Here is a 26,027-nt window from a genome sequence, read left to right as displayed (position 1 = left end):
ATAATATGTCAGCACCAGATCTCACTTGAATACCAACACCTTAGGTGATGACAAGTGCTTCTTCACTTCCCGATAGGCCGTATCTTGGCTGTGTGACTCTTTTCGAAGGTTGACTCTTTTTCAATAGCAGATATATGGGTGCCAGATTGGAAGCTAGGTTACATATGAACTTTCTGTAGTAATTCATCAATCCAAGGAAAGACCTAAGTCCAGTACAGACATGGGAGCTGGGGCACCTTTCATCACCATCACTTTATCTTCCAATAAGGGTAACCCAGCCTTGTCAACTCTGCAGCCCAAGTAGGTTATTTGGGGTGCTCGGAAAACACATTTTTCTCTCTAAGACGTACATCCACCTGGAACGTTTAAGGACTTTGCCCATGTTCTTGAACTGCTCTTTATTAGCCTTCCCTGTTATTAGTACATCATCCAGATAAGTTGCAATCTGGGGCAGACCTTGTAAAATGTTCTCCATTGTCCACTGAGAAATTCCTCTGGCTAACAATACCCCAAATGGCAGTGTCGTCTACTGCGACAAATTCTTATGGATATTAATTACAGCCAACTTCTATGAATCCTCAGCTAACCGCAGGCACATAGGGCTCATGGCTAGCTTCGTGAAGGACAGACTCCCACCAGCTTTACGTGTAAGCCCTCTACACAAGAGATTGGGTATTTATCCAGCTGCAAGAAGCTGGTTACTGTGTGTTTAAAATCCCCACAAAGGTGAACCAAGCCACTGGGCTTCACAATTGGTATGATCGATGCAGCTCATTCTGAAAACTGTATTGGTTTGATGATTCCTTTGCTTTCCAGCCTCCTAATTTCTGAATCTACTGTTGCCCATAATGTAATTGGCACTGGGTGGACCTTGCAGAGTCATGGAATTGCTTCCAGGTCAACATGCAAGATGGCCTTGGTTCCTTTGATAGTCCTTAGACCTTCCTGAAAAACCTCTGGGTATTTAATTAAGACTTCATTCAGGTAGCCATTTTATAATTGAAAAATGTTAAGCCAATCAAGGTGAATGTTTCTCAACCAGTTTCTCCCTTTCAGGCTTGGGCTCGAACCTTTCACTGCAATCAGTGGTAACTGAACTAGCTGCTTCTCATATGAGACCAGAACCGAAGTTGTACCCTTAATCTGTAAAAGTTCCCTGTTTAGCTGGTTTATTACATAAACATAAGGCTTGGAGTCCAGCGTAAATTTTGTGAAAGAGTGGTTCTGCAACCACTGGTGCAGCCATGCAGTGTTTTAGAGGGTAGTGTGTCCTCCTACTGTGTACAGGAATGAAACTAGCCACCAGAATACATGAACACCAGCTGGCAGCAAAACGGCACAACAAACTCTCCTTATGAACAGGGTGATCATATAACCAGATGTTTATTTTGATTTTTTTTCTGCAGGATGTTGGTAAGCAATTTAAAAGGTTCAAAGCCAGATGTAGGTGACCTTTCCAGGGTGTGCACTCACCTGGATACCAGCTTATGCGTTATCTTACTGAGTTCAGGCCTAGTTGGCCTTTTTTGCTGTCGAGTCCTCATAGCCTCAGTAACTACAACGGCTTCCCAAATAACAGCATGATGCCAGAAATGCTTACCCCAAACTCAAAGATGACTTCCGTGAGCAAAATCCTTCAGGAGTGCATTTTTTTCTTCACTGAATGAACTCCACAGAGACCCCTATCAAGTCACCTCGTCACCCCTTATTTACATATGCATACACTAATCCAGCTTCCTCAAAGCCAGCTCTGAGTCAACAAAACCTCTGACACTCCTGTTTGTATCGGTCAACCAGGGCTTTGTGATTGGAACCAGGTTAACAGCCCCAATCAAGGACCTGATATTCTATGAGATCTAGCTGACCTCACTGTAATTACCACAGTAAGCCTGCCACCGCAAATCTTCTCCAGAATGTTGTTCCCCAAATCTATAATTCTGCTTGAAAGTCCAATAACAATGTATCCTGCCTACTGAAGATAGAATTAGCTAAGCTTGGTTAACCCTCTGGCTACTTTGCCCCCCAAAATCCAGTCAAGCCTGACCCCAAGTAAAAGTGGCACTATATTATTGGTAGTGCTCCTGATATAAATACTGTTTGAACAGGACATTTTATTTCCTGACAGTAGAGGTTAATTGTTCTTTATCTAGAAATTGATTTCAGCCTGTTTACACTCTGGAGGTTTTGCAAACATGTTTTATGCCATATTTAGTCAATTTGGCAAAAATGACAATTTTAATCTGTGACTGTGGACTTCTCACTGGGAATCTCTCTATTTTAATGCTTTGAAGAGAAACAAGGTGAATAAGAGGGAGCTAAATTGAGAAATAAAAACAGAAATTGCTGGATAAACACAGTTCTGCCAGCATCTGCGAAGAGAAAGCAGAGTTAATGGTTCAGACCCAGTAACCCTTCTTCAGAACAGCCAAGTTGACACACAGCAGAGGATGTTTGTTTCTACGCATGTAAGCTATATACCCACTCAACGGAGTTGGCAGACCAAGAAAGTCTTATTCAGTTATCTATATGGTACCACTTCAGGAGAAAGCACTTCCCAAGCAGGCAATGGGGAAGATGTGTTAATTGCTTTCTGAAGCCCCCATCCAGCAGAATAATAACAATATCTGTTTCTAGAAATATCACAATTGCATGAGGTTGTTGACTTGCTCACCGAGCAGGCTTGTTTTTGTTCAGAAGTTTTGTCATCACGCTAGGCTACATCATCAGTGGAGCCTCCGATGAAGCAATGTTATTCTTCCTTTCTGTCTGTCCGACGTAATGTTTGTGGCAGTCTTTGTATGGTATTTTGTAAACCACGCTCGTTCTGTATGTTGGTGGGAATGGGGTCTTTAATCCTTGTGAGTGCTTGTCGTAGAGTGGCTGTGGGCTTGTGTGCTACAATGATTCCTAGTGGTCTTAAGAATCTTGTCACTTCTGGTATGTTCTTGATGTAGGGCAGTGTGGCCAGTGTTTTCAGGGGTACTGTGTCCTCCTACTGTGTACAGGAAGGAAACTAGCCATCAGAATACATGAACATCAGCTGGCAGCAAAACAGCACAACAAACTCTCCTTATTATCGGTACACACAGAGAGTGAAGGCCATCAGTTTAACTGGGACAAAGTAACCATTGTAGCACAAGCCAAACATAGACACACTTGAGAATTTCTAGAAGCATAGTTCTCCACCTGTAAAGCAATCAACAAACATATAGAATTGGACCCCATATACAAACGCATACAGATCAAAACTGGAAATGACACTACTCACCATGACGGATCAGACAGTATAAATTCCAAGTGGAGTAGAATAACATAGCGTCATTGGAGGTTCCACTGATGATTTTGCCTAGCATGGTGATGAGACATCCGAACAAAAACAAGCCAGCTCAGCGAGCAAGTCAACAACCTCACCAACAACCCGAGCTACAGATCTTCGCCAAAACTTTAATCGCAATTGCATTTTTGCAACCGGATCCTTCTCAACAGCATCAGGTAAAATTTGCCATGTTTCTTAGGGAACAACTTAATCTCTCCTCCTACACAGTTCCTGCATTCAGTTCTGGGGAAGGGTCACCAGGCCTAAACTGTTAACTCTGTTTTTTTTCTTTCACAGATGCTACCAGACCTGCTGAGCTTTTCCAGCAACTTTGTTTTTGTTCCTGATTTACAGCATCCGCAGATCTTTCAGTTTTTATTTAATCTCTCCACCTCCCTGCTCTATTTTCCTCTCCTGCCTTCCTTGGTCAAGTTATCCATCAACCTTTAATCTTGCTCAATCAAAATCAGCACTAAGTATTGTCTATGTGCAATTCCACATGTTTTTATGTTTAAAGACTATGTCATTGAACAAACATTACCAACAAATGAATCAAGCTTTCCGATTCAACACTTCTGTGAGCTACTCTTCAAATGTATCTACTTCGGACATTGATCAAATGAAGAGAAAAACGCACGTGATATTTTGTTCCTAGGTATCCTGAAAGTGAAAAGTTACATGTAGCAGGTGTACTCCAAGATATGGACTTGAATCAACAACACTAAACCTTAATTATTGGCAGTAGTCATAACACAGCCTATAACTGCACAAACACTCTTCATTCTTACCTTGCCAAGAGGGTTATTTGGAGTATTAACGACGATTGCTTTAGTACGCTTGTTAAACTTATTTGCTAGTTCAGCAGGATCCAATACCCAGTCAGCACTGGTCATCAATCTTCCAGATACAGGTTTCTGAAAGAACGTTAGGTAACCTTTTAACTTTGTAATCTGTGCGGAGTATTTATGTATAAGACAGTCAACAGGAATCCATTCCTGAGCTGGCCCTTTCATCCAAGGAATCTAATACTTAACTCCTACCCCTCTTTTGATGTTTAGCTTTGCTGCTTGAAAAAAAGGTTCTGTGAAGTTAAGCAAAATAAGCTAGTGCATCTAAAGATAAAAGTCCTAAATAGACTTTCAGTTACTAAATAAGGGACAGGAACTGGCAAATTCAGCCCCTTAAACCTACTCCACAGTTCAAGAAGCTTATGGCTGAACTGACTGGAACTTCAAACCATATTCTTACTTACCCCTAATATCCTTTCACCCCCTTGCTTAATATGAATCCATCGAATTTTACCTTAAAAATATTCAAGGACTCAGCTTCCACCACCTTTTCAGGAAGACAGCTCCAAAGACTCAAGATTCTCAAAGACTTTTTCTTTTGACTCTTCTCTATTTTAAATGTGCAATCCCTGATTTTTAAATTATGACACCCAAGTTCTTGGTTCCCCTGCAAGAGTCAATATCCTCCATTGTCCCTCCAGATTTTAAATGTTTCAACCAAGTCACTCCTTACTCATCTAAACCTGAGAAGATACAAGCCTAGGCTGTCTAACCTTCACACTCCATTTGAGAAAGCCTTATTTGAACTGCAGTGCACTTACATGCTTTTTTGAATAAGAACAATGCTGTGCACAATATGCCAGATTAGATCTCACCAGGCCCTGTACAACTGAACCATAATCGCTTAACTTTTGTATTCAGTTCCCCTCACAAAAAATAATATTCTCCTTTCCTAACTACTTGCTGTACCTGCATGTATGTCTTTTGCAATTCATACACTACAACACCCAGATACATCTGGGCACACTTTTAATGCGAAGCTAGGAATTAAAACACAAATGAATACTCCGTGAAACCTGAATTGTATTATCATTCTATTCAGTAAATTAAAAAACGTATAAGTTACCAATAGTTTAATTTGGCTGTGGAGACTTACTGGATGCAGTGGGATATATACAGGATGGCCACCTGCCATTCGCACCATTGACTCATAACAATCAAAGAACGGTTCAATGATAATGACCTGTATTGGAGTAGAGAAAATGGTTTCAATCATGGTTGGAATTTCTGACTGATTTCCCACTCCGTCCCTCATCTACCAACCAGACACTAATGGTAATGGTAGCAGACTACTCATAACCACAATTAAAGTGAGCTCATTTAACACAGATCATAACTATATTTTGTTCATATGACAGAGGTACACTTCCAATGTAGCCACTGAAGTAGCAGTCAGAGATGATTTTCAACAGAGGTTGATGCATATTCAATTTTGCACATTAGCAGTGGTGCTAAATGGGAACGTTTCCTTTATCTGTGGAGTCATTCAGCTCTACTTTTTCAGGTAGTTAATTATTTAAAGGATACCAATAAAGATAAATTTTATGAATTAACAATCCAAAAGTTAGAAACCTTTAATTTAAATGCTCTGACTGTCAGCTTAAAGATGATTCAACAGCAATCAAAATCTCTATAAAAGCTAATACTATCATTATCAGTTCTCTGCTTCAATACAATGAATCTAACATTTCTGGGACATTACCAAATACCACGTACTTCATCTTCATCATCAATCAGTGCCTGGAAGAAACAGAATAGGGCTTCATATGCCCCAACTGTCACTAGAACTTCAGTGAATGGTTCAATGTCTTGTTCCAATAATTTCCCAAAGAACTTTGCTAGGATGTTCACTAATGGTGGGTGACCCTGGGAAGGGGTGGAAGAAGTGAGAAAGAATAAAAGAGAACTGTGTGTGAGGACTGATGTAACACTTTTTTTACTGAATCTAATATGTAGAAGGTTTAATATCAGTTAATAAAAATAGGAAGTGCTGGAGAAACTTAACAAGTCTAGCAGCATCTGTGCAGACAGAAACTCAGTTAAAGTTTTAAGTCTAATTGGACTCAAAATTTCAAAGCTGTTTCTCTCTCCACAGAATTTGCTAAACCTGTTAAGTTTCTCCAGCATTATCTGTTTGTATTTCAAATCTCCAGCATCCAAAGTATTTTGCTTTTATTAACATTAGTTCAGTCAGGTGGTACAAGAAATGACCCATTAGTTTGCAAAAATATCTTTTTAGTCAATAAAGTCTTATAGAATAGTTTAAAATTCTAATTTATATAGCGTGATTAAAAATAAAACATACTTTAGTTATTCTTGTTGCATATAAAGGTCAATTTGTCAGTTTGCTCGCTGAGCTGGAAGGTTAGTTTTCAGACGTTTCGTCACCATTCTAGGTAACATCATCAGTGAGCCTCCGACGAAGCGCTGGTGTTATGTCCTGCTTTCTATTTATCTGGTTAGGTTTCCTTGGGTTGGTGATGTCATTTCCTGCGTTGGTGGTGTCATTTCCTGTTCTTTTTCTCAGGGGATGGTAGATGGGCTCCAAATCAATGTGTTTGTTGATGGAGTTCCGGCTGGAATGCCATGCTTCTAGGAATTCTCGTGCGTGTCTCTGTTTGGCTTGTCCTAGGATGGATGTGTTGTCCCAATCAAAGTGGTGTCCTTCCTCATCTGCATGTAAGGATACGAGTGATAGTGGGTCATGTCGTTTTGTGGCTAGTTGATGTTCATGTATCCTGGTGGCTAGCTTTCTGCCAGTTTGTCCAATGTAGTGTTTGTCACAGTTCTTGCAAGGTATTTTGTAGATGACGTTCGTTTTGTTTGTTGTCTGTATAGGGTCTTTTAAGTTCATTAGTTCATTAAGTTCATCATCTACAAAATACCTTGCAAGAACTGTGACAAACACTACATTGGACAAACTGGCAGAAAGCTAGCCACCAGGATACATGAACATCAACTAGCCACAAAACGACATGACCCACTATCACTCGTATCCTTACATACAGATGAAGAAGGACACCACTTTGATTGGGACAACACATCCATCCTAGGACAAGCCAAACAGAGACACGCACGAGAATTCCTAGAAGCATGGCATTCCAGCCGGAATTCCATCAACAAACACACTGATGTGGAACCAATCTACCATCCCCTGAGAAAAAGAACAGGAAATGACATCACCAACACAGGAAATGACATCACCAACCCAAGGAAACCTAACCAGATAAATAGAAAGTGGGACATAACACCAGCGCTTCGGAGGCTCACTGATGATGTTACCTAGAATGGTGACGAAACTTCTGAAAACTAACCTTCCAGCTCAGCGAGCAAACTCACATCCAAAACCTCAACCTGAGCTACAAATCGTCTCAAAACTCGCTAGTCAATTTGTCAGTTGTGTAAGCAGAAGTCAGAGTCAATTTTATTTAGGATATGGGCAACAGAAACAAAAAAACCTGTATTGCTCATATCACCAGATCCCTTTTATTTTACAACTTGTTAAGTCACTTTAGAGGGATTACAACTGAGTGACAGCTTCCCCTCCATGAAATTCATTAGTGAATTAGATAGGTTTTCTAGTAATCCATCTTCAAAGGTGATTTGTTCCTGATTGGGCTCCCAAGTGATCTTTTTCGCAACTGCTTGAAAATTGATCTCCCGTTTACTAGCCTATTACCATAAACACTACCATTTCTATTGTAACCATAACTCCTATACATTTTGACCATTGGCTGTCATAATATGGTCACTTGTACTTATGCCTCTCAGGTGGTCATGTGCCTTATGTCTGTGGGCATGAAATCACAAGCCAGTAGTTCTGAAGCATTGCCAGAACTAGAACAGCAACAGGAAAGAAAAAAATAAAAACATAAAAATAAACAAACAGTCGTTATTGAAAGACCAATGAGGCTGTTTCTTAAGCATGCCATCTATACCATAGTTATATCATGTTTTCAAAGTAGAAAAAAAAATGTTGAGATTCCTCAATTAGGCATAAAAGTAAAGGAGAGATTTGGAGCAGAAACCAAAAACTCAGTCAAGAGATGGTGTTTATTAAATGGCAACATGATTGTGCATGCACAGATTCACAGTGCTAAGTCACTGAAATGCGACAGGGGATGTCAGGAACCAAGATTGCACTGCCCATGTAACACAATGAGGATTGATGCTGCTTGGAACAGACGCCTGAGCAGTCAACCAGTGTAAATGTGGACTGCAGCCTGTAGATTGTTACAGAGACCGAGACACAGTGGGTGTCAATATAATTACAATGTCAGGGACACAACCAGTCAACCTGTGGCGGCATTTTAGACAAAAATATTAAAAATTATTTTGATTGTTTCGAAGCTGCCTTCAAAGCAGAAGAAGGTGACAGAAATGGGTAGAGCTGAGACAGTGGAGGTAATTAAACATAGGAAAAAATAGTTAGTGTGAAAACATATGTTGGGAAACCTGTGCAAGATATAGAATAAGATATAAAGAATCAAATATATGCATTTATGATTTGCTGACTGAAATTTTACATCACTTTTAAAATAAATAAGACACTTAGCTTTATTGATATATATTCATTGATCTGCAATAAATCAAGGTGTCTACACTTTAATGACTTTGATCTCATACTCAAGTTGTTATTGGGAAATCTACTCTGAGATACTTAAAACAAGATAAAAAGGATTTCCTACTAGTAAGCTGAATTTATGATTAGGGCATTTATGTTGTATCATCGCACCTGTATACTAAAAAAGCGCCTTTCCATTTTGGGATGGGAAAAAACATAGAGAACAGATCAGAAAAGAAAAAGAACATCATCCAAAGAGATGCGTGAGAAATGTGTATGGTCATTGATGAGGGAATTTTTAACCTGACTTGTTTTGTGGACAGAAGAGCTAGAACATGGGGCACGGCAACTGAAGGCACAGTCACCAAGGTGAAGCATTTAATATTGAATATGCACAAGACATCAAAATTAGAGCAGGGGAATGCATTTGAATAGTCACGTTTAGAAGTAAGAAATGCATGAATGTGGGTTTCAGCAACAGGTGAGCTGAGACAGAGGCTGTGCTATGAAGGTAGAAATAGGTAATTTTCATGATGGCACAACTATGAGGTTGGAAGCTCATTTTGAGATTAAATACGACACCAAGATTGCAAACAGGTTAACTTAATCTAAGATTGCTGTCAGGTAGAGGAATGGGGTCAGTAACTATAAGGTTAGAATTGAGACCAAAAACAATGGCTTCAGTCTTCCTAATAAAGAAATGGATGAAGTTTCTGTTCATCCAACATCGGATAATGGATGAGCGGTCTGATAATACCGCAACAATGGAGAAATCAAGAGACATGGCGGTGAAGTAGAACTGAATGTCATTAATGTTCCACACTGTAGGGAATCTAATCTAATCTAAAAATGGCATGACTTCAGATGATCTTGCTGAAGACAGCAAGTAAATAAGAAATAGGAGAGATAAAGGAATGATCCTTGATTAACACATGAAACAATAGTGCAGGGACAGCTAGAGAAGATTAGTTAAAACATTAGATTCTTTCCTCTTTAAAGATTTTTCTTTTAAACTTCATAGCCATCATTCCTATTAGTAATGACTCTTGTATGTATTGGCCACTTGCTGACCATCCTTCAATTGTGAATCTTAACAGTGAATGGCAGTAATTTATAGATGTGCAAAGCTTAATTCTGATGTGCAACTCAGTCACACCTTCCATTGAAAAGACAGCAGAAACAGGTGATTTTTACATCTCTTGAGCTCAATGTTGCACAGGCCGACTGTAATTGTGCACTAGATATACTCAAAACAGATTGTGAATCTTCTCGACATTATCCAGCAGAGTGCCATAATTGATTGGACAAGTGGTGGGGTGTACTTTCTTACCATTCATCATTACCACCTTGTCTGTTGGAGAACTCATAGCCAGTAGCCATTTCAAAATGTCGGGTATGAATGCTTGTCAATAACAACTGAAAAAGTCTGCAGAAGAGATTTTTAATCATTTGGCTCAATGAAAAAGTCAGAGGATTGTTAGAACTTACATTTAGGATTCCATAACCCTGCACATTTTGTTATCATAATGAACATTCAGCAGTGTTAACGACCAGTAATCTAGCAGGACAAACAAATGTCTTTTGGGAGTAGCCATTCAAGATATCAAAATACACTAAAATTGTTCTTCTAAGTTAATTCAATAACTGCTGTACATTGAATAATCCCATTCTTTGATATATTACTAAAAGTAAATACTTACAAAAGCCCTGGTATACTGGTTGAAGTCACCATTTATGGCCCTCGTGAAAGCATCTTTTAAAAAATTTGGAGGGGAGAAGTCAGGAAATCCTTGCCCTAGGTTGACAACTGCATGATCAGCAGCAAGCTGTGTAAATTCGACCCTGAAAATGTTGGAAATAAATACACATTAGAATTCTCTTTAGATGCTTCCACATCTCTTTCTCTGATACAATACAACACAACACAACACAACACAACTACCTTGCTCAGAGATAGTAAGAACTGCCGATGCTGGAGTCAGAGATAACATATAGTGTGGGGCTGGAGGAACACAGCAGGCCAGACAACATCAGAGGCAACACTTGAAGAAGGGTCCCAACCCGAAACATCAACTTTCCTGTTCCTTTGATGCTGCCTGGCCTGTTGTGTTCCTCCAGCTCCACACTGTTATTACAACTGCCTTGCTATAAAGGTAATAGGCATCACTAGCAATTCTGCTTAGCAGCTGACTGCCAACAGGTTCAAGAGCAGTCAAAGTAAACAAAATATCAGATTTTTCTCTGCTTTACAAAAATTGACAGAATCACTTCCTTTTGTATCTTGCCAAAGGCCACAACAATTGCAGCATCCTCTGTGATACTTGAAACTTACTGGGGATATTTCCCATGCATCACTGTTCAGAGATGTTATAACATATCTCTGGAGCAGGTGGGATTTGAACCTGGTCCTTCTAGTCCATAGGGATACTACCATTGTGCCACAACAACCCTTGAAGTATACTGGGAGCTAAATTAGGTAATGGCTGAAAAAAGGCACAATTTACCAGCATCCATTCAGTAGAAATACAGGCAGCATAGTATCACAGTGTTGGCTGGTTGCAAAGATCAATAGATCAAAGCTGATACATGTTAGCACTTCTTAAAGATATACTGCATTGTTTAAAGCCAGCCTGTTCTCTAAACTCGGAGGTACATTCTGGGTGGTGCAGGTACTGGGAATCTGGAAAGTAATGTGGGTGCAGTCAATGCAATACTGCAAAATGAAGAAAGCTGCAACCTGAGTAAATCAAGAGCTCATTCCACTTGTCTTTGATAAGAGAAAATGAAATTAACTCATTTTGAATAGACAGTCCCCTTAAAAACAATGAACAGCAAATTGTGAAGTTGTGCTACTATCTCCAGCACTAGCTTGGAAGAAGATATAGAAAAGTTTATTATCACAGGTGCCGTCACATTCACAGGCCACTTGGCCTTTGCCTCTGTGGCTGCAGTCATGGCACCTTGGCAGACTTCAGAGAATACTACCCTGGAGAAATGCAGATGTCCATACTGCTTCTGGCTGAGGATCAGGTAGGAAAATTGCTACCTATGGACGCTGTGAGGAAAGGCCACTTCCTGAGAGCCCATCACCCTATTCTAGCATCTTGTCCTGCTCCACATATCCTCTTCTCATTTTCCCAGTCATGCTCAATATCAAGGGGCGTTCCCATTCATGTGGCTATGCCTGGAGGAACAGGTTTACATAAAAGCCTTGAAATGGCAAAGGGTCGTCAGCTGTGAATGTTTGGTGATCCCTTTAAATAGTGCTGGTAGGGATCCTCCCTGCTGTTCAATGTATGTTCAACATGCAAACTTAAGTGAGAGCATGCAGTAGACCATTGAGCTATTTGCATCAGATCAACATGGAATACTGACTGATGCCACAATGTCCCATTCCCGTTCCTGCTGACATGTTTACCAGCATTTGTACAAAGAATGACTAAGGGCACTATGGTCAAAGAACAAGTGCTGAAAGTCCACTTTCATGCAAATTAAGACTTTTCTTTTGTAAAACAAATTTGAAGCAACTGTAAAGTTATTTTAACCAAAACTGAGATGTGAAATTGTAGGGGATTTCACAAATTCACCCTCACTTTATAAGTACTCAGAGTAGATAATGTGAAGAATCTTGCCATGGCCATGGCAAATTGTATCGAATCACAACTGATATCTAGCAATAGACAAGATTCCTCAATGCCTTCTTACAGTCAGTAAATTTCTCCTGTAGCCAAAACATTAATTTACCAAATATTCTTGTCTAATCCTTCAATTCTCCGCGAATGTATCTGCCGGGACATTGTTACCTAAACAGTGCAGATAACAGATTTTATTTACAATTGTCAAATTCAAGCACATAAATAATGAAAAACAATAAACTATAACAAATAAATGAAATTATATCTTGTACATGATCAAGGCATGAATCAAAACAAAAGTCTGAACATTCCTGCATGAAAGAAACAAAATTTCACAGGGCAATGGGATTCCTGTCTAAAGAACAAAATTCAAAAGTAATGAGGTAACATTAAACTTCAACAAATCCTTAGTTAGATCACAGGTGAAGGTCTGTCTGTACTAAGAAAAACAGATATAGAGACGTTGGAAAAAAGTGCCTAAAAATCATACAGATTCAATAACTAAGATGTTATAACTATTAGGATAAATAAAACAGGCAGGGCTCTTTTCACTATGACTGAGAGGTGAGTTTGATAGGGCTAATTTACAGATGTTTCCACTTGTAGCAAAGTTTAAAACTCGGGAACATAAATTTACTAATAAATCAAATAAGAAATGTAAATGATTTTTTTTAATGAAGGACGATAGTGGAGATGTAGAACTTGCCACCAACGAACAGCTCATGCATTTAAAGGAAAGCTAGTTAAGCACAAGGAAAAAATTAATAGGGTATTCTAATTGGCTGAAATGATGTCAAATGGGAGGAAACTGGATCAGTGGTCAGAATGGCCTGTTCCTGTGATGCAAAATTTTATGTAACACATGGCAGAGCTGGTATTGTGTTTGCTACACTGTTGCAGAAGTCAGCAGATCTAGTCAGCAATCCACATATCAGTTGAAATTGATTATTACAAAGTACAGAATACCTGCTATAAAATGGATACATAAGAGATATGAAAACACTGTGCCAATCCTTATTGACCACAGGTACTTCTGAAGCTGCTGCTGGAATGTCAATGAACCTGGCAGTAAATTTGCACAAACACACGCAATGATAAGAACTGGTTATTCCTTTCATATGGTGGTTTTTGAGGAATAGATTTTGATCAAGACATTGGCAAATCTCTCCAACTCTTTTCTGAAGAGTAATATAGGATCTCTAACATCCACTCAAATAGGCAGATGAAGTTCAGTTAATGACTCATCTAAAATTTGGCATTTCTTCACAATCTGTTCTCCCTCAGTTATACAATGAAGTGCCAGCTGGATTAGGTGTTCAGGTCAGGCAGAGGAGTCTAAACCAAAAACCTTCCTAGAAATGAAAGCATACTAATACTGAACCACGCTGGCACACACAAGTAATAAACAGACAGAACATTAGTGAATGAAAAATGAAGGTATAATGCAACAAAAAGCTGAAGAGAATGAACCCTATGTATTATATCATTAGTTGATATTGAATATCAAGAAGCGTTATTTCCTGAAAAGAGGAATGAATGCAGCCAGCTGATTTTTGGCCTCCAATAGGGAATAGCGCACACGTCAAACAGTTTTTCTACTTTAAAGACACAATATAAATACAAGCTGTTATTAACATATCATTTTAACCTTATGCAAAAATACCTTGTACTTAGTTATTTCAACACTTCTGCCGTTTACTATGACATGCAACAATGACCCAATTTCAAATAAAGTACCTGTGGATAGAAATTATACAGCTAAGTTTGTCAACCATCTCAACCACTGCAATAACCTGAATAATTTTTTTAGAACTTTACTTTCCATCCAACAAAATGGAGTCTTGTATCACTAAATTCTCCTCTGATGAAATCATGATTCTCAGTGTCATCAATCTTCACAATCAACAATGGTTTCTTTCTTCTTCTCCACTGACTGGATTGACAAATGACTTTGTTACATGAATGACCTCAAATAACTCAATCAGACTTTATAGCTGTTATCAGACTGAAGGCAACACAGGAAAAATATCACTATTTGTCTGTTATCTTTAGATGCTAACTGGAATCCTGAATATCTTTAATATTTTGTATCAGAGATAATGGGAACTGCAGATGCTGGAGAATCCAAAATAATAAAATGTGAGGCTGGATGAACACAGCAGGCCCAGCAGCATCTCAGCAGCACAAAAGCTGACGTTTCGGGCCGAGACCCTTCATCAGAGAGGGGGATGGGGTGAGGGTTCTGGAATAAATAGGGAGAGAGGGAGAGGCGGACCGAACATGGAGAGAAAAGAAGATAGGTGGAGAGGAGAGTATAGGTGGGGACGTAGGGAGGGGATAGGTCAGTCCAGGGAAGACGGACAGATCAAGGAGGTGGGATGAGGTTAGTAGGTAGATGGAGGTGCGGCTTGGGGTGGGAGGAAGGGATGGGTGAGAGGAAGAACAGGTTAGGCAAGCAGAGACAGGTTGGACTGGTTTTGGGATGCAGTGGGTGGAGGGGAAGAGCTGGGCTGGTTGTGTGGTGCAGTGGGGGGAGGGGACGAACTGGGCTGATTTTGGGATGCGGTGGGGGAAGGGGAGATTTTGAAGCTGGTGAAGTCCACATTGATACCATTGGGCTGCAGGGTTCCCAAGCGGAATATGAGTTGCTGTTCCTGCAACCTTCGGGTGGCATCATTGTGGCACTGCAGGAGGCCCATGATGGACATGTCATCTAAAGAATGGGAGGGGGAGTGGAAATAGTTCGCGACTGGGAGGTGCAGTTGTTTATCGCGAACCGAGCAGAGGTGTTCTGCAAAGCAGTCCCCAAGCCTCCGCTTGGTTTCCCCAATGTAGAGGAAGCCACACCGGGTACAATGGATACAGTATACCACATTGGCAGATGTGCAGGTGAACCTCTGCTTAATATGGAAAGTCATCTTGGAGCCTGGGATAGGGGTGAGGGAGGAGATGCGGGGGCAAGTGTAGCATTTCCTGCGGTTGCAGGGGAAGGTGCCGGGTGCGGTGGGGTTGGAGGGCAGTGTGGAGTGAACAAGGGAGTCACGGAGAGTGGTCTCTCCGGAAAGCAGACAAGGGTGGGGATGGAAAAATGTCTTGGGTGGTGGGGTCGGATTGTAGATGGCGAAAGTGTCGGAGGGTGATGCGTTGTATCCGGAGGTTGGTGGGGTGGTGTGTGAGAACGAGGGGGATCCTCTTTGGGCGGTTGTGGCGGGGGCGGGGTGTGAGGGATGTGTTGCGGGAAATGCAGGAGACGCGGTCAAGGGCGTTCTCGACCACTGTGGGGAGAAAGTTGCGTCCTTGAGGAACTTGGACATCTGGGATGTGCGGGAGTGCAATGCCTCATCGTGGGAGCAGATGTGGCAGAGGCGGAGGAATTGGGAATAGGGGATGGAATTTTTGCAGGAGGGTGGGTGGGAGGAGGTGTATTCTAGGTAGCTGTGGGAATCGGTGGGCTTGAAATGGACATCAGTTACAAGCTGGTTGCCTGAGATGGAGACTGAGAGGTCCAGGAGGGTGAGGGATGTGCTGGAGAGGTCACCCTCCCTCGACCTCTTCGTCTCCAACTGCCGTCGAGACATGAACCGCCTCAACCTCTCCACCCCCCTCACCCACTCCAACCTCTCCCCTGCAGAACGGGCAGGCCTCCGCTCCAACCCCAACCTCACCATCAAACCCGCAGACAAGGGTGGCGCAATGGTAGTATGGCACACTGACCTCTACATCGCCGAGGCCAAACGCCAACTCTCCGACACCTCCTCCTACCGCCCCCTCGATCATGTCCCCACCCCTGAGCCCCAAACCATCATCTCCAACACCATTCATGATCTCATCACCTCAGGGGACCTCCCACCCACAGCCTCCAACCTCTGTTCCCCAACCCCGCACGGCCCGCTTCTATCTCCTTCCCAAAATCCACAAACCTGCCTGCCCTGGTCGACCCATTGTCTCAGCCTGTTCCTGCCCCAACGAACTCATCTCCATCTATCTGGACTCCATTTCCTCCCCTTTGGTCCAGGAACTCCCTACCTATGTCCGTGACAGCACCCACACCCTCCACCTCCTCCAGAACTTCCAATTCCCTGGCCCCCAACACCTCATTTTCACCATGGACGTCCAGTCCCTAAACACCTGTATTCCGCATGCAGATGGCCTCAAGGCACTCCGCTTCTTCCTGTCCTGCAGGCCCGACCAGTCCCCCTCCACCGACACCCTCATCCACCTAGCCAAACCCGTCCTCACCCTCAACAACTTCTCCTTCAATTCCTCCCACTTCCTACAGACAAAGGGGGTGGCCATGGGTGCCTGCATGGGCCCCAGCTATGCCTGCCTGTTTGTAGGTTATGTGGAACAGTCCCTCTTCCACACATACACAGGCCCCAAACCCCACCTCTTCCTCCGTTACATTGATGACTGTATCGGCACCGCCTCTTGCTCCCCAGAGGAGCTCGAACAGTTCATCCACTTCACCAACCGGTTGTTTATTTCAAGCCCACCGACTCTCACAGCTACCTAAAATATACCTCCTCCCACCCACCCTCCTGCAAAAATTCCATCCCCTATTCCCAATTCCTCCGCCTCCGCTGCATCTGATCTGCTCCCACAATGAGGCATTCCACTCCCACACATCCCAGATGTCCAAGTTCCTCAAGGACACAACTTTTCCCCCCACAGTGGTCGAGAACGCCCTTGACCACGTCTCCTGCATTTCCCGCAACACATCCCTCACACCCCGCCCCCGCCACAACCGCCCAAAGAGGATCTCCCTCGTTCTCACACACCACCCTACCAACCTCCGGATACAACGCATCATTCTCCGACACTTCCGCCATCTACAATCCGACCCCACCACCCAAGACATTTTTCCATCCCCACCCCTGTCTGCTTTCTGGAGAGACCACTCTCTCCGTGACTCCCTTGTTCGCTCCACACTGCTCTCCAACCCCACCACACCCGGCACCTTCCCCTGCAACCGCAGGAAATGCTACACTTGCCCCCGCACCTCCTCTCTCACCCCTATCCCAGGCTCCAAGATGACTTTCCATATTAAGCAGAGGTTCACCTGCACATCTGCCAATGTGGTATACTGTATCCATTGTACCCGGTGTGGCTTCCTCTACATTGGGGAAACCAAGCGGAGGCTTGGGGACCGCTTTGCAGAACACCTCCGCTCAGTTCGTAATAAACAACTGCACCTCCCAGTCGCAAACCATTTCCACTCCCCCTCCCATTCTTTAGATGACATGTCCATCATGGGCCTCCTGCAGTGCCACAATGATGCCACCCGAAGGTTGCAGGAACAGCAACTCATATTCCGCTTGGGAACCCTGCGGCCCAATGGTATCAATGTGGACTTCACCAGCTTCAAAATCTCCCCTTCCCCCACCGCATCCCAAAACCAGCCCAGTTCGTCCCCTCCCCCCACTGCACCACACAACCAGCCCAGCTCTTCCCCTCCACCCACTGCATCCCAAAACCAGTCCAGCCTGTCTCTGCCTCCCTAACCTGTTCTTCCTCTCTCCCACCCCAAGCCGCACCTCCATCTCCTACCTACTAACCTCATCCCACCTCCTTGACCTGTCCGTCTTCCCTGGACTGACCTATCCCCTCCCTACGTCCCCACCTATACTCTCCTCTCCACCTATCTTCTTTTCTCTCCATGTTCGGTCCGCCTCTCCCTCTCTCCCTATTTATTCCAGAACCCTCACCCCATCCCCCTCTCTGATGAAGGGTCTCGGCCCGAAACGTCACAGTTTCTCCGCCAATTTGTTTTTGTTTCAGATTTCCAGCATCCGCAGTTCTTGGTTTTAATTACTCGAATGTTTAGGAGTGTTCTTTCACCGCAGATGCTGCCAAACATGTTACCCCAAAACTTATTCTCTCACGTTGTATCTCCTATCACAGGTGGCAGCTCCCACACTCTGCTATCGAAAGAAAAAGAAAATACTTTAAAAAGTATTAAAACCACTATTTAAAATAAAATCCCTTTAGACAAAAAAACCAACAACCGTGCCCGTTAGAGCGGTGGGTCTGACATCTAGAAACTTCAAGGCATTTACGTTATCAGTCAAACTGCCCTTCGGACTCTTAACTGTCTTCTATTTGTATTTTTTTCCTATTCTTCTCTCCTTTCAATTTTTCACGTACTGTCAATTGGGTCTCACTTCTTTTTTCTCTCTCACTCACTCAGGAAACTGAGACCAGCCGAATTGATTGATGTCAACGTCCCCAACTTCGCTGTCTTCTCGGTTGGGAGCCGCAGTATGACGCAGCTCGAAGGGCGGACCTTGCTCTCGGGGAACACATCAACTGGGCGGATCCTTCGTCCAGGACCCAACAGCGTGCGGCACACCGGACTCAAAGAGGTGTTACACACTCACTTTCGCTTCCCTTCCCCGCACCCGTTCGCGGACAAAACGGAGATGGCTTGCTGCTTTCCTGCGCGTTAAAAAAAGGTATCCGGTCAGGCTCGCGTGTGATTTTTGTTTCCCTCTGAGGAAAATGACGGAACCGAATAAGTTTATCAATTGGAATATGTACATTTTGGCGCAAATTCCCCAACCGGCGGATGTGCAGCTGGCGAGGTTGCGCGTGACGTCACTTCCGCCGGGTGGGGGAATGTTTGTTCCTGAGGGAGAGAACAGCCCCTGTACCCCCCTCCAAACTAAATAAACATATTAACTTCGAACAGGGACTGGCAATGTGGGTAAAGCCCGCGGATGTAGAGTGCGGCCCACTGCTCGGGAGGTGAGCTGGGATTGCGCGATGTGTTTGTGTTTCATTCAATGATCCGTCCTGGCTTAGTGTTAACCGGCATCAGCTTGGATTTTACACCTCAGAGTTTATGGGAATGGCTGGCATGCTGGGAATAATAGCGTGTGATCGGATAGGACTGGCCGGCACCCTGGGAGCAACTGGGAGTAATAACCTGGGAATGGCTGGTAGTATGGGATCTGTTGGGACTGGCAGGCTGTGTGGACTCTGGGCAATTGCAGGCAACGGGGCTCTGATAAGAATGGCACTCTGCAATTTACCTGAGAGTGACTAGCAGCTAGGACTCGGATGGGAATTCCTGCCTGACTAGGCTTATATGTGAATTGAAACCTGGAATCTGATGACAATGGCTAGAAACCTTGGAATGGCTGGGATTAACAAATGCAGTTCTAATGGGAATATATTGCTAGCCACATACATTGGTGATAGTCAGCTGGCTATTCTGGTAGCTGTGAGTCAGGAATTTGTACTTTAGTATCTTTGGCTAACAACCAGAGTTCTGATGTCCATGAGCTGACAGCTAGGGAATCAGTATACATCAGCCTGGTAACCAGATTATTGGTGCTTCTGCATTGGATTTGCATATTGATTGTAGTTGATAGCTCTGGGTCATAGACCCAGGGCTTGTAAGTGCTTGCAGTGTTTAGAAGCTAAAGTTTGGGGATCAGTGGATGTGGAATGATACTGCCATGATTGGGGCATCTGAATTGCAACACCTAGTAATTATTTTGACATTCAGCATCAGATGAGAATAATTAATCATGTTTTCTGCTTCTGAAAACGTGAGAATATTTTAAAACTTCCTTGCTCACGTCTCAAATCACAGCTGGCTTCATTCAAGTATCCTCGCTAATCTACGTTAACTCCTGTTTAAGCAGCATCTTGGCTCTCAAGTATGAGCTTTGATTTTGAATCTTTCCATATCTCTGCACCTCCATATCTTTCACTTCAATATCTCTGCACCATCCTCCAGGTGCATCCTCTAAGAAGTCTGTGTGTTTCTAACCCTGGCCTTTGTGCTTCCCCAGTTTTAATTTCTCCATGACTTTTCTTTCAGTTGACTAGATCCTAAGCTCTGGCATTCTCTTAAAACCCTTGCCACACCTCTTTGTCTCTACCTTGCTTTTGTCTTATTAAGGCAGTAGTTGAATCTCTTGCTTTGGCCAAATGTTTAGTCATCTGACATTTCTTTTTATATGTAGCACAGTGGCTTACTATGCCTTGTAATGTTCCTGTGAAGCATCTTGTGATACTTTGTTGCATAAAAACCATTAAATAAGTTGTTATTAAGGTGGCAATGAACCCAGAAATGATAGATAATCAAATTTAAATTGTACAAAATTTGGATGGTTTACAGTCACACAACTGAAAGGCACCAATGCCATAACTCAGTAGGAAATCTGTTGCGGTGGTCACTAACTAGCTTGCAGCATTATACTTCACTTCATTGTGACTAAATATGTAATACTTTACAATAAGCAGGTCTAAAATGTAGGCACATATTTTGTTGTTCATTGCTACCCAGCAGTCTGTGCTCCAAGTGCTTTTCTGTGTAGACATGTGATGAATACAGATCAAACATAACTGTTAATGCTGCTGTGATTGATTAAACTTCAGCTTGGTAATATGTCTATCTGCTACTCATCAGTGGGTTGCTATCCTCACATGCTATTCTCCATTGCAGACATTTATTTCTTCAACCGAAATATAGATGGGCTGTGCACATGGCTGCTGGAAAAAGAGTGTTTAGCAAGGCTGAAATATTCTTCATATTGGCAGGAGTTATTGTCAAGAAGCTATCTGGTGATTCAGTTGAGAACTGATTGAGCTCATAATTGAGTTGATAGACAGTTGGTATATTTACAGCCAGGGAGCCAAGGCACAGGGACTGAATGCAGGTGTTAGTTGTAGTTTTCTGGTTTATGGCCATTGCGAAAAAATGAGATTTGTTGTTGCAGGCAATTCATTCATAGACTCGATTTTCACAGCATAGAAGGGAGCCTTACGGCCCATTGTGCCTGTGCTGGATATCTCGTTACTGCCCAAATGTTACAAGTGTTTCTGACTCAGCCACTTTATTTTAGGCAGAGAAGTTAAACTCCCACCACACTACCCTGTGGGTGAAAACATTTGTCTTCAGTTCTCCTCTGGACTTTCTATTCCCACCTTAAATCTACACCCTCTGGATATTGACCCCTCTATAAATGTGAAAAGTGCTTTCCAATCCACCCAACTACATTTTCATAATCTTATAGACTAACCCAGGCAACAACCTGATAAGTACCCTGTGTACCTTCTCTAGTGCAATCTATAATGTGTTGCCCGGAATTACACACAATATTCCTGTTATGGCCCAGCCAGTTCCAATGTAACGTCCCTGCTCTTGTATACTATACCTCAGCTGCATACATATCCCATATACATTCTTAGCCATCTTATCGATTTTTCTATGTCACCTTCATGAATCTGTAGATGTGCACACCAAGATTCATCTGGTCTTCAGTACTCTCAGGTCCTGCATTCATTGTGAAATTCCCTGCTTTGTTAGCATCCCCAAGTCCTTTAACTCTCATTTTTTCAGAGTTCAAATTTGAGTTGCCACTGCTCTGCTCACCAGACCAGACCATTGATCTCCTACAGTTTATGGTTAGCCTCCTCACTAATTACCATACTACCAATTTTTGTGTCTACCATTAACCTCTTGATCATACCCTCCCCATTTAAGTGGAAATCATTAATGTATACCACAAATAGCAGTTGCTTGAATGTTCAACTATGTGGAACCCCACTGGAAATATTCTTCCAATCACAGAAATGTGCCTCTACCAACACTCTCTACTTCCTTCGTCAGCTAATTTGAAACCAGTGTCCCAGTTTGCCTGTGGGCTCTTACATTTTTGTCAAGTCTTGCTGAAGCCCATTAAGGCCAAATCAAATGCACTGCCCTCTTTATTAATACTTTGTGCCAGTCTTCACAATGCTAAAGGTATAGATATCAAGATAAAGGGCTGTGAAATATTAGAGGAAATTAACAGAGAGTGAGAAGATGCCAGCATGGTTAGCAGCCTCAAAAATGGAGAAATCCACAGGCTGGAATGAGATATGTCCCAGGCTACTTATTTTGATAACATACTGGCAATAGATTCCCTTCTTGAACGCATGATGAATAACCAGTGATGTTTTCAGCACTGTCTTTTGGATAAAACCAGATATAGGGAAGAGATCTTTGATTTAAGTGAGAGTCAGTGGAAGAAAATTACAGTTAACTGCTTCTGGTTGTAATTTGGGTCAGTCATACGTATTTTTCTTAAAAATAGTCTGTCACCATATGTGGGAACAGAAAAAGTTAGTGTTTCAAGTGAAATCTGACTTCTTCTGAAAAAGTCATCCGACTTGAATGAGAGACATATTCAACTCAACACATTAACTGAATTACTCTCTCCAAAGAAGCTGCCAAACCTGTTGATTGTTAGATAATAAAATGTGAGGCTGGATGAACACAGCAGGCCAAGCAGCATCTCAGGAGCACAAAAGCTGACGTTTCGGGCCTAGACCCTTCATCTGATGGTCTAGGCCCGAAACGTCAGCTTTTGTGCTCCTGAGATGCTGCTTGGCCTGCTGTGTTCATCCAGCCTCACATTTTATTATCTTGGAATTCTCCAGCATCTGCAGTTCCCATTATCTCTGTTGATCGTTACATCATTTGCTTGTTTTATTTTAATTTTAGATTTTTACTTTTATGTGAGTGTTTCACAGTTTGTCTTGTATGTTCTTTTCATGAGATGTACTCTAATATTTACACAGGTGCTTTTTTAAATGTGGTAACTGATGGAGATAGGAAAAATAATTGGAGATCTGTAAATTTGTGTCAATCATACTATTTAAAAATAGAAAATCAAGCTTGTACAACCTTTTCACAGTGGGTCGTGTGTGAATGGAATGAACTGTCAGAGGAAGTGGTAGATGCAGGGACAGATACCACATTTAGAATATGTTTTGACAGGTACATAGATAGAAAAGGTTTACAGGGATATGAGCCAAACAGAGACAAATGGGACTAGTTTAGTTTGGGAATCCTAGTCAACATAGGTGAGTTGGACCAAAGGGTTTGTTTCCATGGTGTTTAACTCTGTGACTCTTTGAGTCTGCTGAGGAAAGCAAGGGAGGAGATATCCAGACAAGCTCCATCCAAGCTCTGTGGCTGCACAGCCACTCTGAGGATCTGTGTACACCAATCAGTGTGTCAACTCATTGGTAATAACTTCCAAAACTGAATATCAGTCGGGAACCTCAGAGGACCATGCAGAAGGTTTTTAAAAAATGACAAAGAAAGGATGGACCAGGAAATTAGAGGCTATTAAATGCAACCTCAATGGTGGGGATATTAAAAAGACTTCCGAGACACCGAATGTATCTTCACTTGGAGACATGGATAGTCAGCATGGATATGTTAAGGGAATGTCACCTTTGACAAATTTGATTTTTTTGAGGTGTTCAAGAGACCCTAGCACCTCAGGCCCCAGATAGCTTAACCCCTGCCTCACTCAGTAACCTGGAATACACCCACACATTTATCCACTTTCTTAAAGGCTGCTAAACCTGCCTCTGTCCGTTAATTTCTTCAAATATTTCGCAGTCCTCCACCTGATCTCTGTACCCATGATGTCCATTTCCATTTTGAACATCATTGCAAAGAATTCATTGAGAACTGTTACCACGTATTCTGGGTCCATAGACAGCTTACCTCTATGATTGCTAGTGAACTGTACTCTTTCCATAGTTAGTCTGTTGCTCTTTGTATTTTAAAAAAAATCCTACCCATCTTTGCTTTCTCATGTCCTGTTAGCTTGCCCAATTTCCTCTTTTAAGTTTCTCCCTTGCATACCTAATATACACCTCTAGGTGCATTGCTGCATTGAGCCCTTAGCTTTTTCTTTCACTTAATCATGACTTTTATGTGTATTGATGTCCATAGTTCTCTAGTATTGAGTCCACTCTTTGTCTTTACAGGAATATACTTGCCCTAAACTTCCGCTGTTTCTTCCTTGAATGCATTCCACTGCCCTGACTCAGTTTTATTGCAAGTAGCTGCTCCTGGTCCACTTGGGCTGAATTGTATCTTATCTTAGTTGAATTAACCTTTGCCAGTTTAGAACACTTATTCCTGCCTCATCCTTATCCATAACAATCCTAAATGTTATTGACTTATGGTTACTGCTTTCCATTTGCCTGGATATAATTCTGAATATTAGGTCTAGACCTGCCCACTCTCTTATTGCTCCTGAATCCAGTTTAACAACTTTGCTCACACCTTAACTCGCATTATAAAACTATCCTAGTTAATATTTGGGTAGTTAAAAATTTCCTGTTATTATTGCCTTATTATTTTTCTGTTTCTCTGACATTTTGTTTGCATATTTTATCCTCTATCTCACTGTTTGGGGGAGGTGGGTCTATAATACATGCCCAATTGTGTGTTTGCCCCTTTTGTATTTTTAACTTTCACTCTGATGTAGTGATTGGAGCGAGGTTGACCAGGTGGATTTTGATGAGTGGGACCCCTAATTGGGCCTATTAACCTGTGCCAATCAGAGACCCTTAGCTGACATGTAAACAGGAGTCTGAGTCTCCTCACTCTCAGGTCTGGCTCTGAGCTAGCTGGTCAGACTCCATGTGCTATGCAAATGTAAATCAAGTGGATAGTGGACTCTGTGCAGTTATTTCACCAGATCATCTAAATACCCTTCAATCAGGATTGTTAAGCTGCCAGTTTGCCCATCATTTGTCCCAGTGTGAACCATGACCTCTGGCAGTTCACCCACTTCCTTCAGAATTCCCTGCAGTTGTTCTTTGACATCTGTGAACTGGCATTCAGGACGCAACATACTATCTTGGAGTCATGTTGACAGTTGCAGAGGTCGCTGACTAGTTTCCCAATTAACAAATCCCCAAATGTCATTAAAATCTGAAAGAACTGCAGATGCTGTAAATCAGGAACAAAAACAAAGTTGCTGGAAAAGCTCAGCAGGTCTGGCAGCATCAGTGAAGGAGAAAACAGAGTTACTGCATCACAAAACCAGCCCACCTCGTCCCTGCCTCCCTAACCTGTTCTTCCTCTCACCTATTCCCTCCTCCCACCTCAAGCCGCACCTGCATTTCCGACCTACCAACCTCATCCCGCTTCCTTGACGTGTCCGTCCTCCCCGGACTGACCTATCACCTCCCCACCTATACTCTCCTCTCCACCTATCTTCTCCTCTACCCATCTTTGGTCTGTCTCCCCCTCTCTCCCTATTTATTTCAGAACCCTCTCACCATCCCCCTCTCTGATGAAGGGTCTGGGCCCAAAATGTCAGCTTTTGTGCTCCTGAGATGCTGCTTGGCCTGCTGTGTTCATCCAGCTCCACACTTTTTGTTATCTAACATTTTGGGCCTGGTGGTTGGGAAAATGTCACATTATTTGCAGGAAACAGGGAGGTGGGTGGGGTTGGGAGTAAATGATAGGATAGAGCCCAAAGAGGGAGCTAGGCAGTTGGACAGACAAAGGAGTTGCTAATGATCAGGCTGGGAGGGTGAATAGTTGTTAATGGGGACTGTTGGTGACTAACAACAGGGGGTGTGTAATGGCAGGCTATGCGGTAACAAGGCATGGTTACCCATCGGGTTCTCGGGACCCTGCAGCCCTCTGGACTCCATATTGAATTCACTAATTCTAGGGCCTAAACTCTCCCATATCCCAGCCCCCTACCCCACACGCCAGGCCTTGTTACCACATAGTCTGCCATTTGCTATGTCTCACCCCTTTGTTCTTGAGAGTTTGCATTTGTGACAAAGGAGTGCATCTTTAGATGGGGTGAGATATTATTGCTCTCATATCTATGAGCAGTTGCAGT

The 26,027-nt window shown here is 42.6% G+C and overlaps 2 protein-coding genes across 9 annotated transcripts in view; one reads left to right on the top strand and one right to left on the bottom strand.

Moving 5' to 3' along the window:
• LOC125465599 (kynurenine--oxoglutarate transaminase 1-like) overlaps positions 1 to 18,845 on the bottom strand; it is a 48,296-nt gene extending 29,451 nt beyond the window's left edge. Inside the window, exons 1-6 of one of the 7 annotated variants that reach the window (XR_009442787.1) lie at positions 18,508 to 18,845; positions 12,473 to 12,531; positions 10,429 to 10,570; positions 5,881 to 6,030; positions 5,261 to 5,347; positions 4,105 to 4,230 (exon numbers count right to left, since the gene is read on the bottom strand). Coding sequence is in view for 6 of the 7 variants with exons in the window: in XM_048559302.2 (XP_048415259.1) it covers positions 4,105 to 4,230; positions 5,261 to 5,347; positions 5,881 to 6,030; positions 10,429 to 10,570; positions 12,473 to 12,525 (558 nt within the window). In the remaining variant the exon portion in view is untranslated. The remainder of the gene's footprint in view (positions 1 to 4,104; positions 4,231 to 5,260; positions 5,348 to 5,880; positions 6,031 to 10,428; positions 10,571 to 12,472; positions 12,532 to 18,507) is intronic. The other 6 variants (XM_048559302.2, XM_048559299.2, XM_048559301.2 and 3 more) reach the window with 6 other exon arrangements.
• Positions 18,100 to 26,027, top strand: part of lrrc8aa (leucine rich repeat containing 8 VRAC subunit Aa) — a 62,014-nt gene continuing 54,086 nt past the window's right edge. The window contains exon 1 of one of the 2 annotated variants that reach the window (XM_048559295.2): positions 18,100 to 18,815. The gene's annotated coding sequence lies outside the window, so the exon portion shown is untranslated. Of the gene's footprint in view, positions 18,816 to 18,979; positions 19,108 to 26,027 lie in introns of those variants that run through there. The other variant, XM_048559294.2, reaches the window with a different exon arrangement.

The sequence above is a fragment of the Stegostoma tigrinum genome, chromosome 29 (genome assembly GCF_030684315.1).
Source record: "Stegostoma tigrinum isolate sSteTig4 chromosome 29, sSteTig4.hap1, whole genome shotgun sequence".
Lineage (NCBI taxonomy): Eukaryota > Metazoa > Chordata > Chondrichthyes > Orectolobiformes > Stegostomatidae > Stegostoma > Stegostoma tigrinum.
This window is presented reverse-complemented; position numbering and strand designations above follow the sequence as displayed.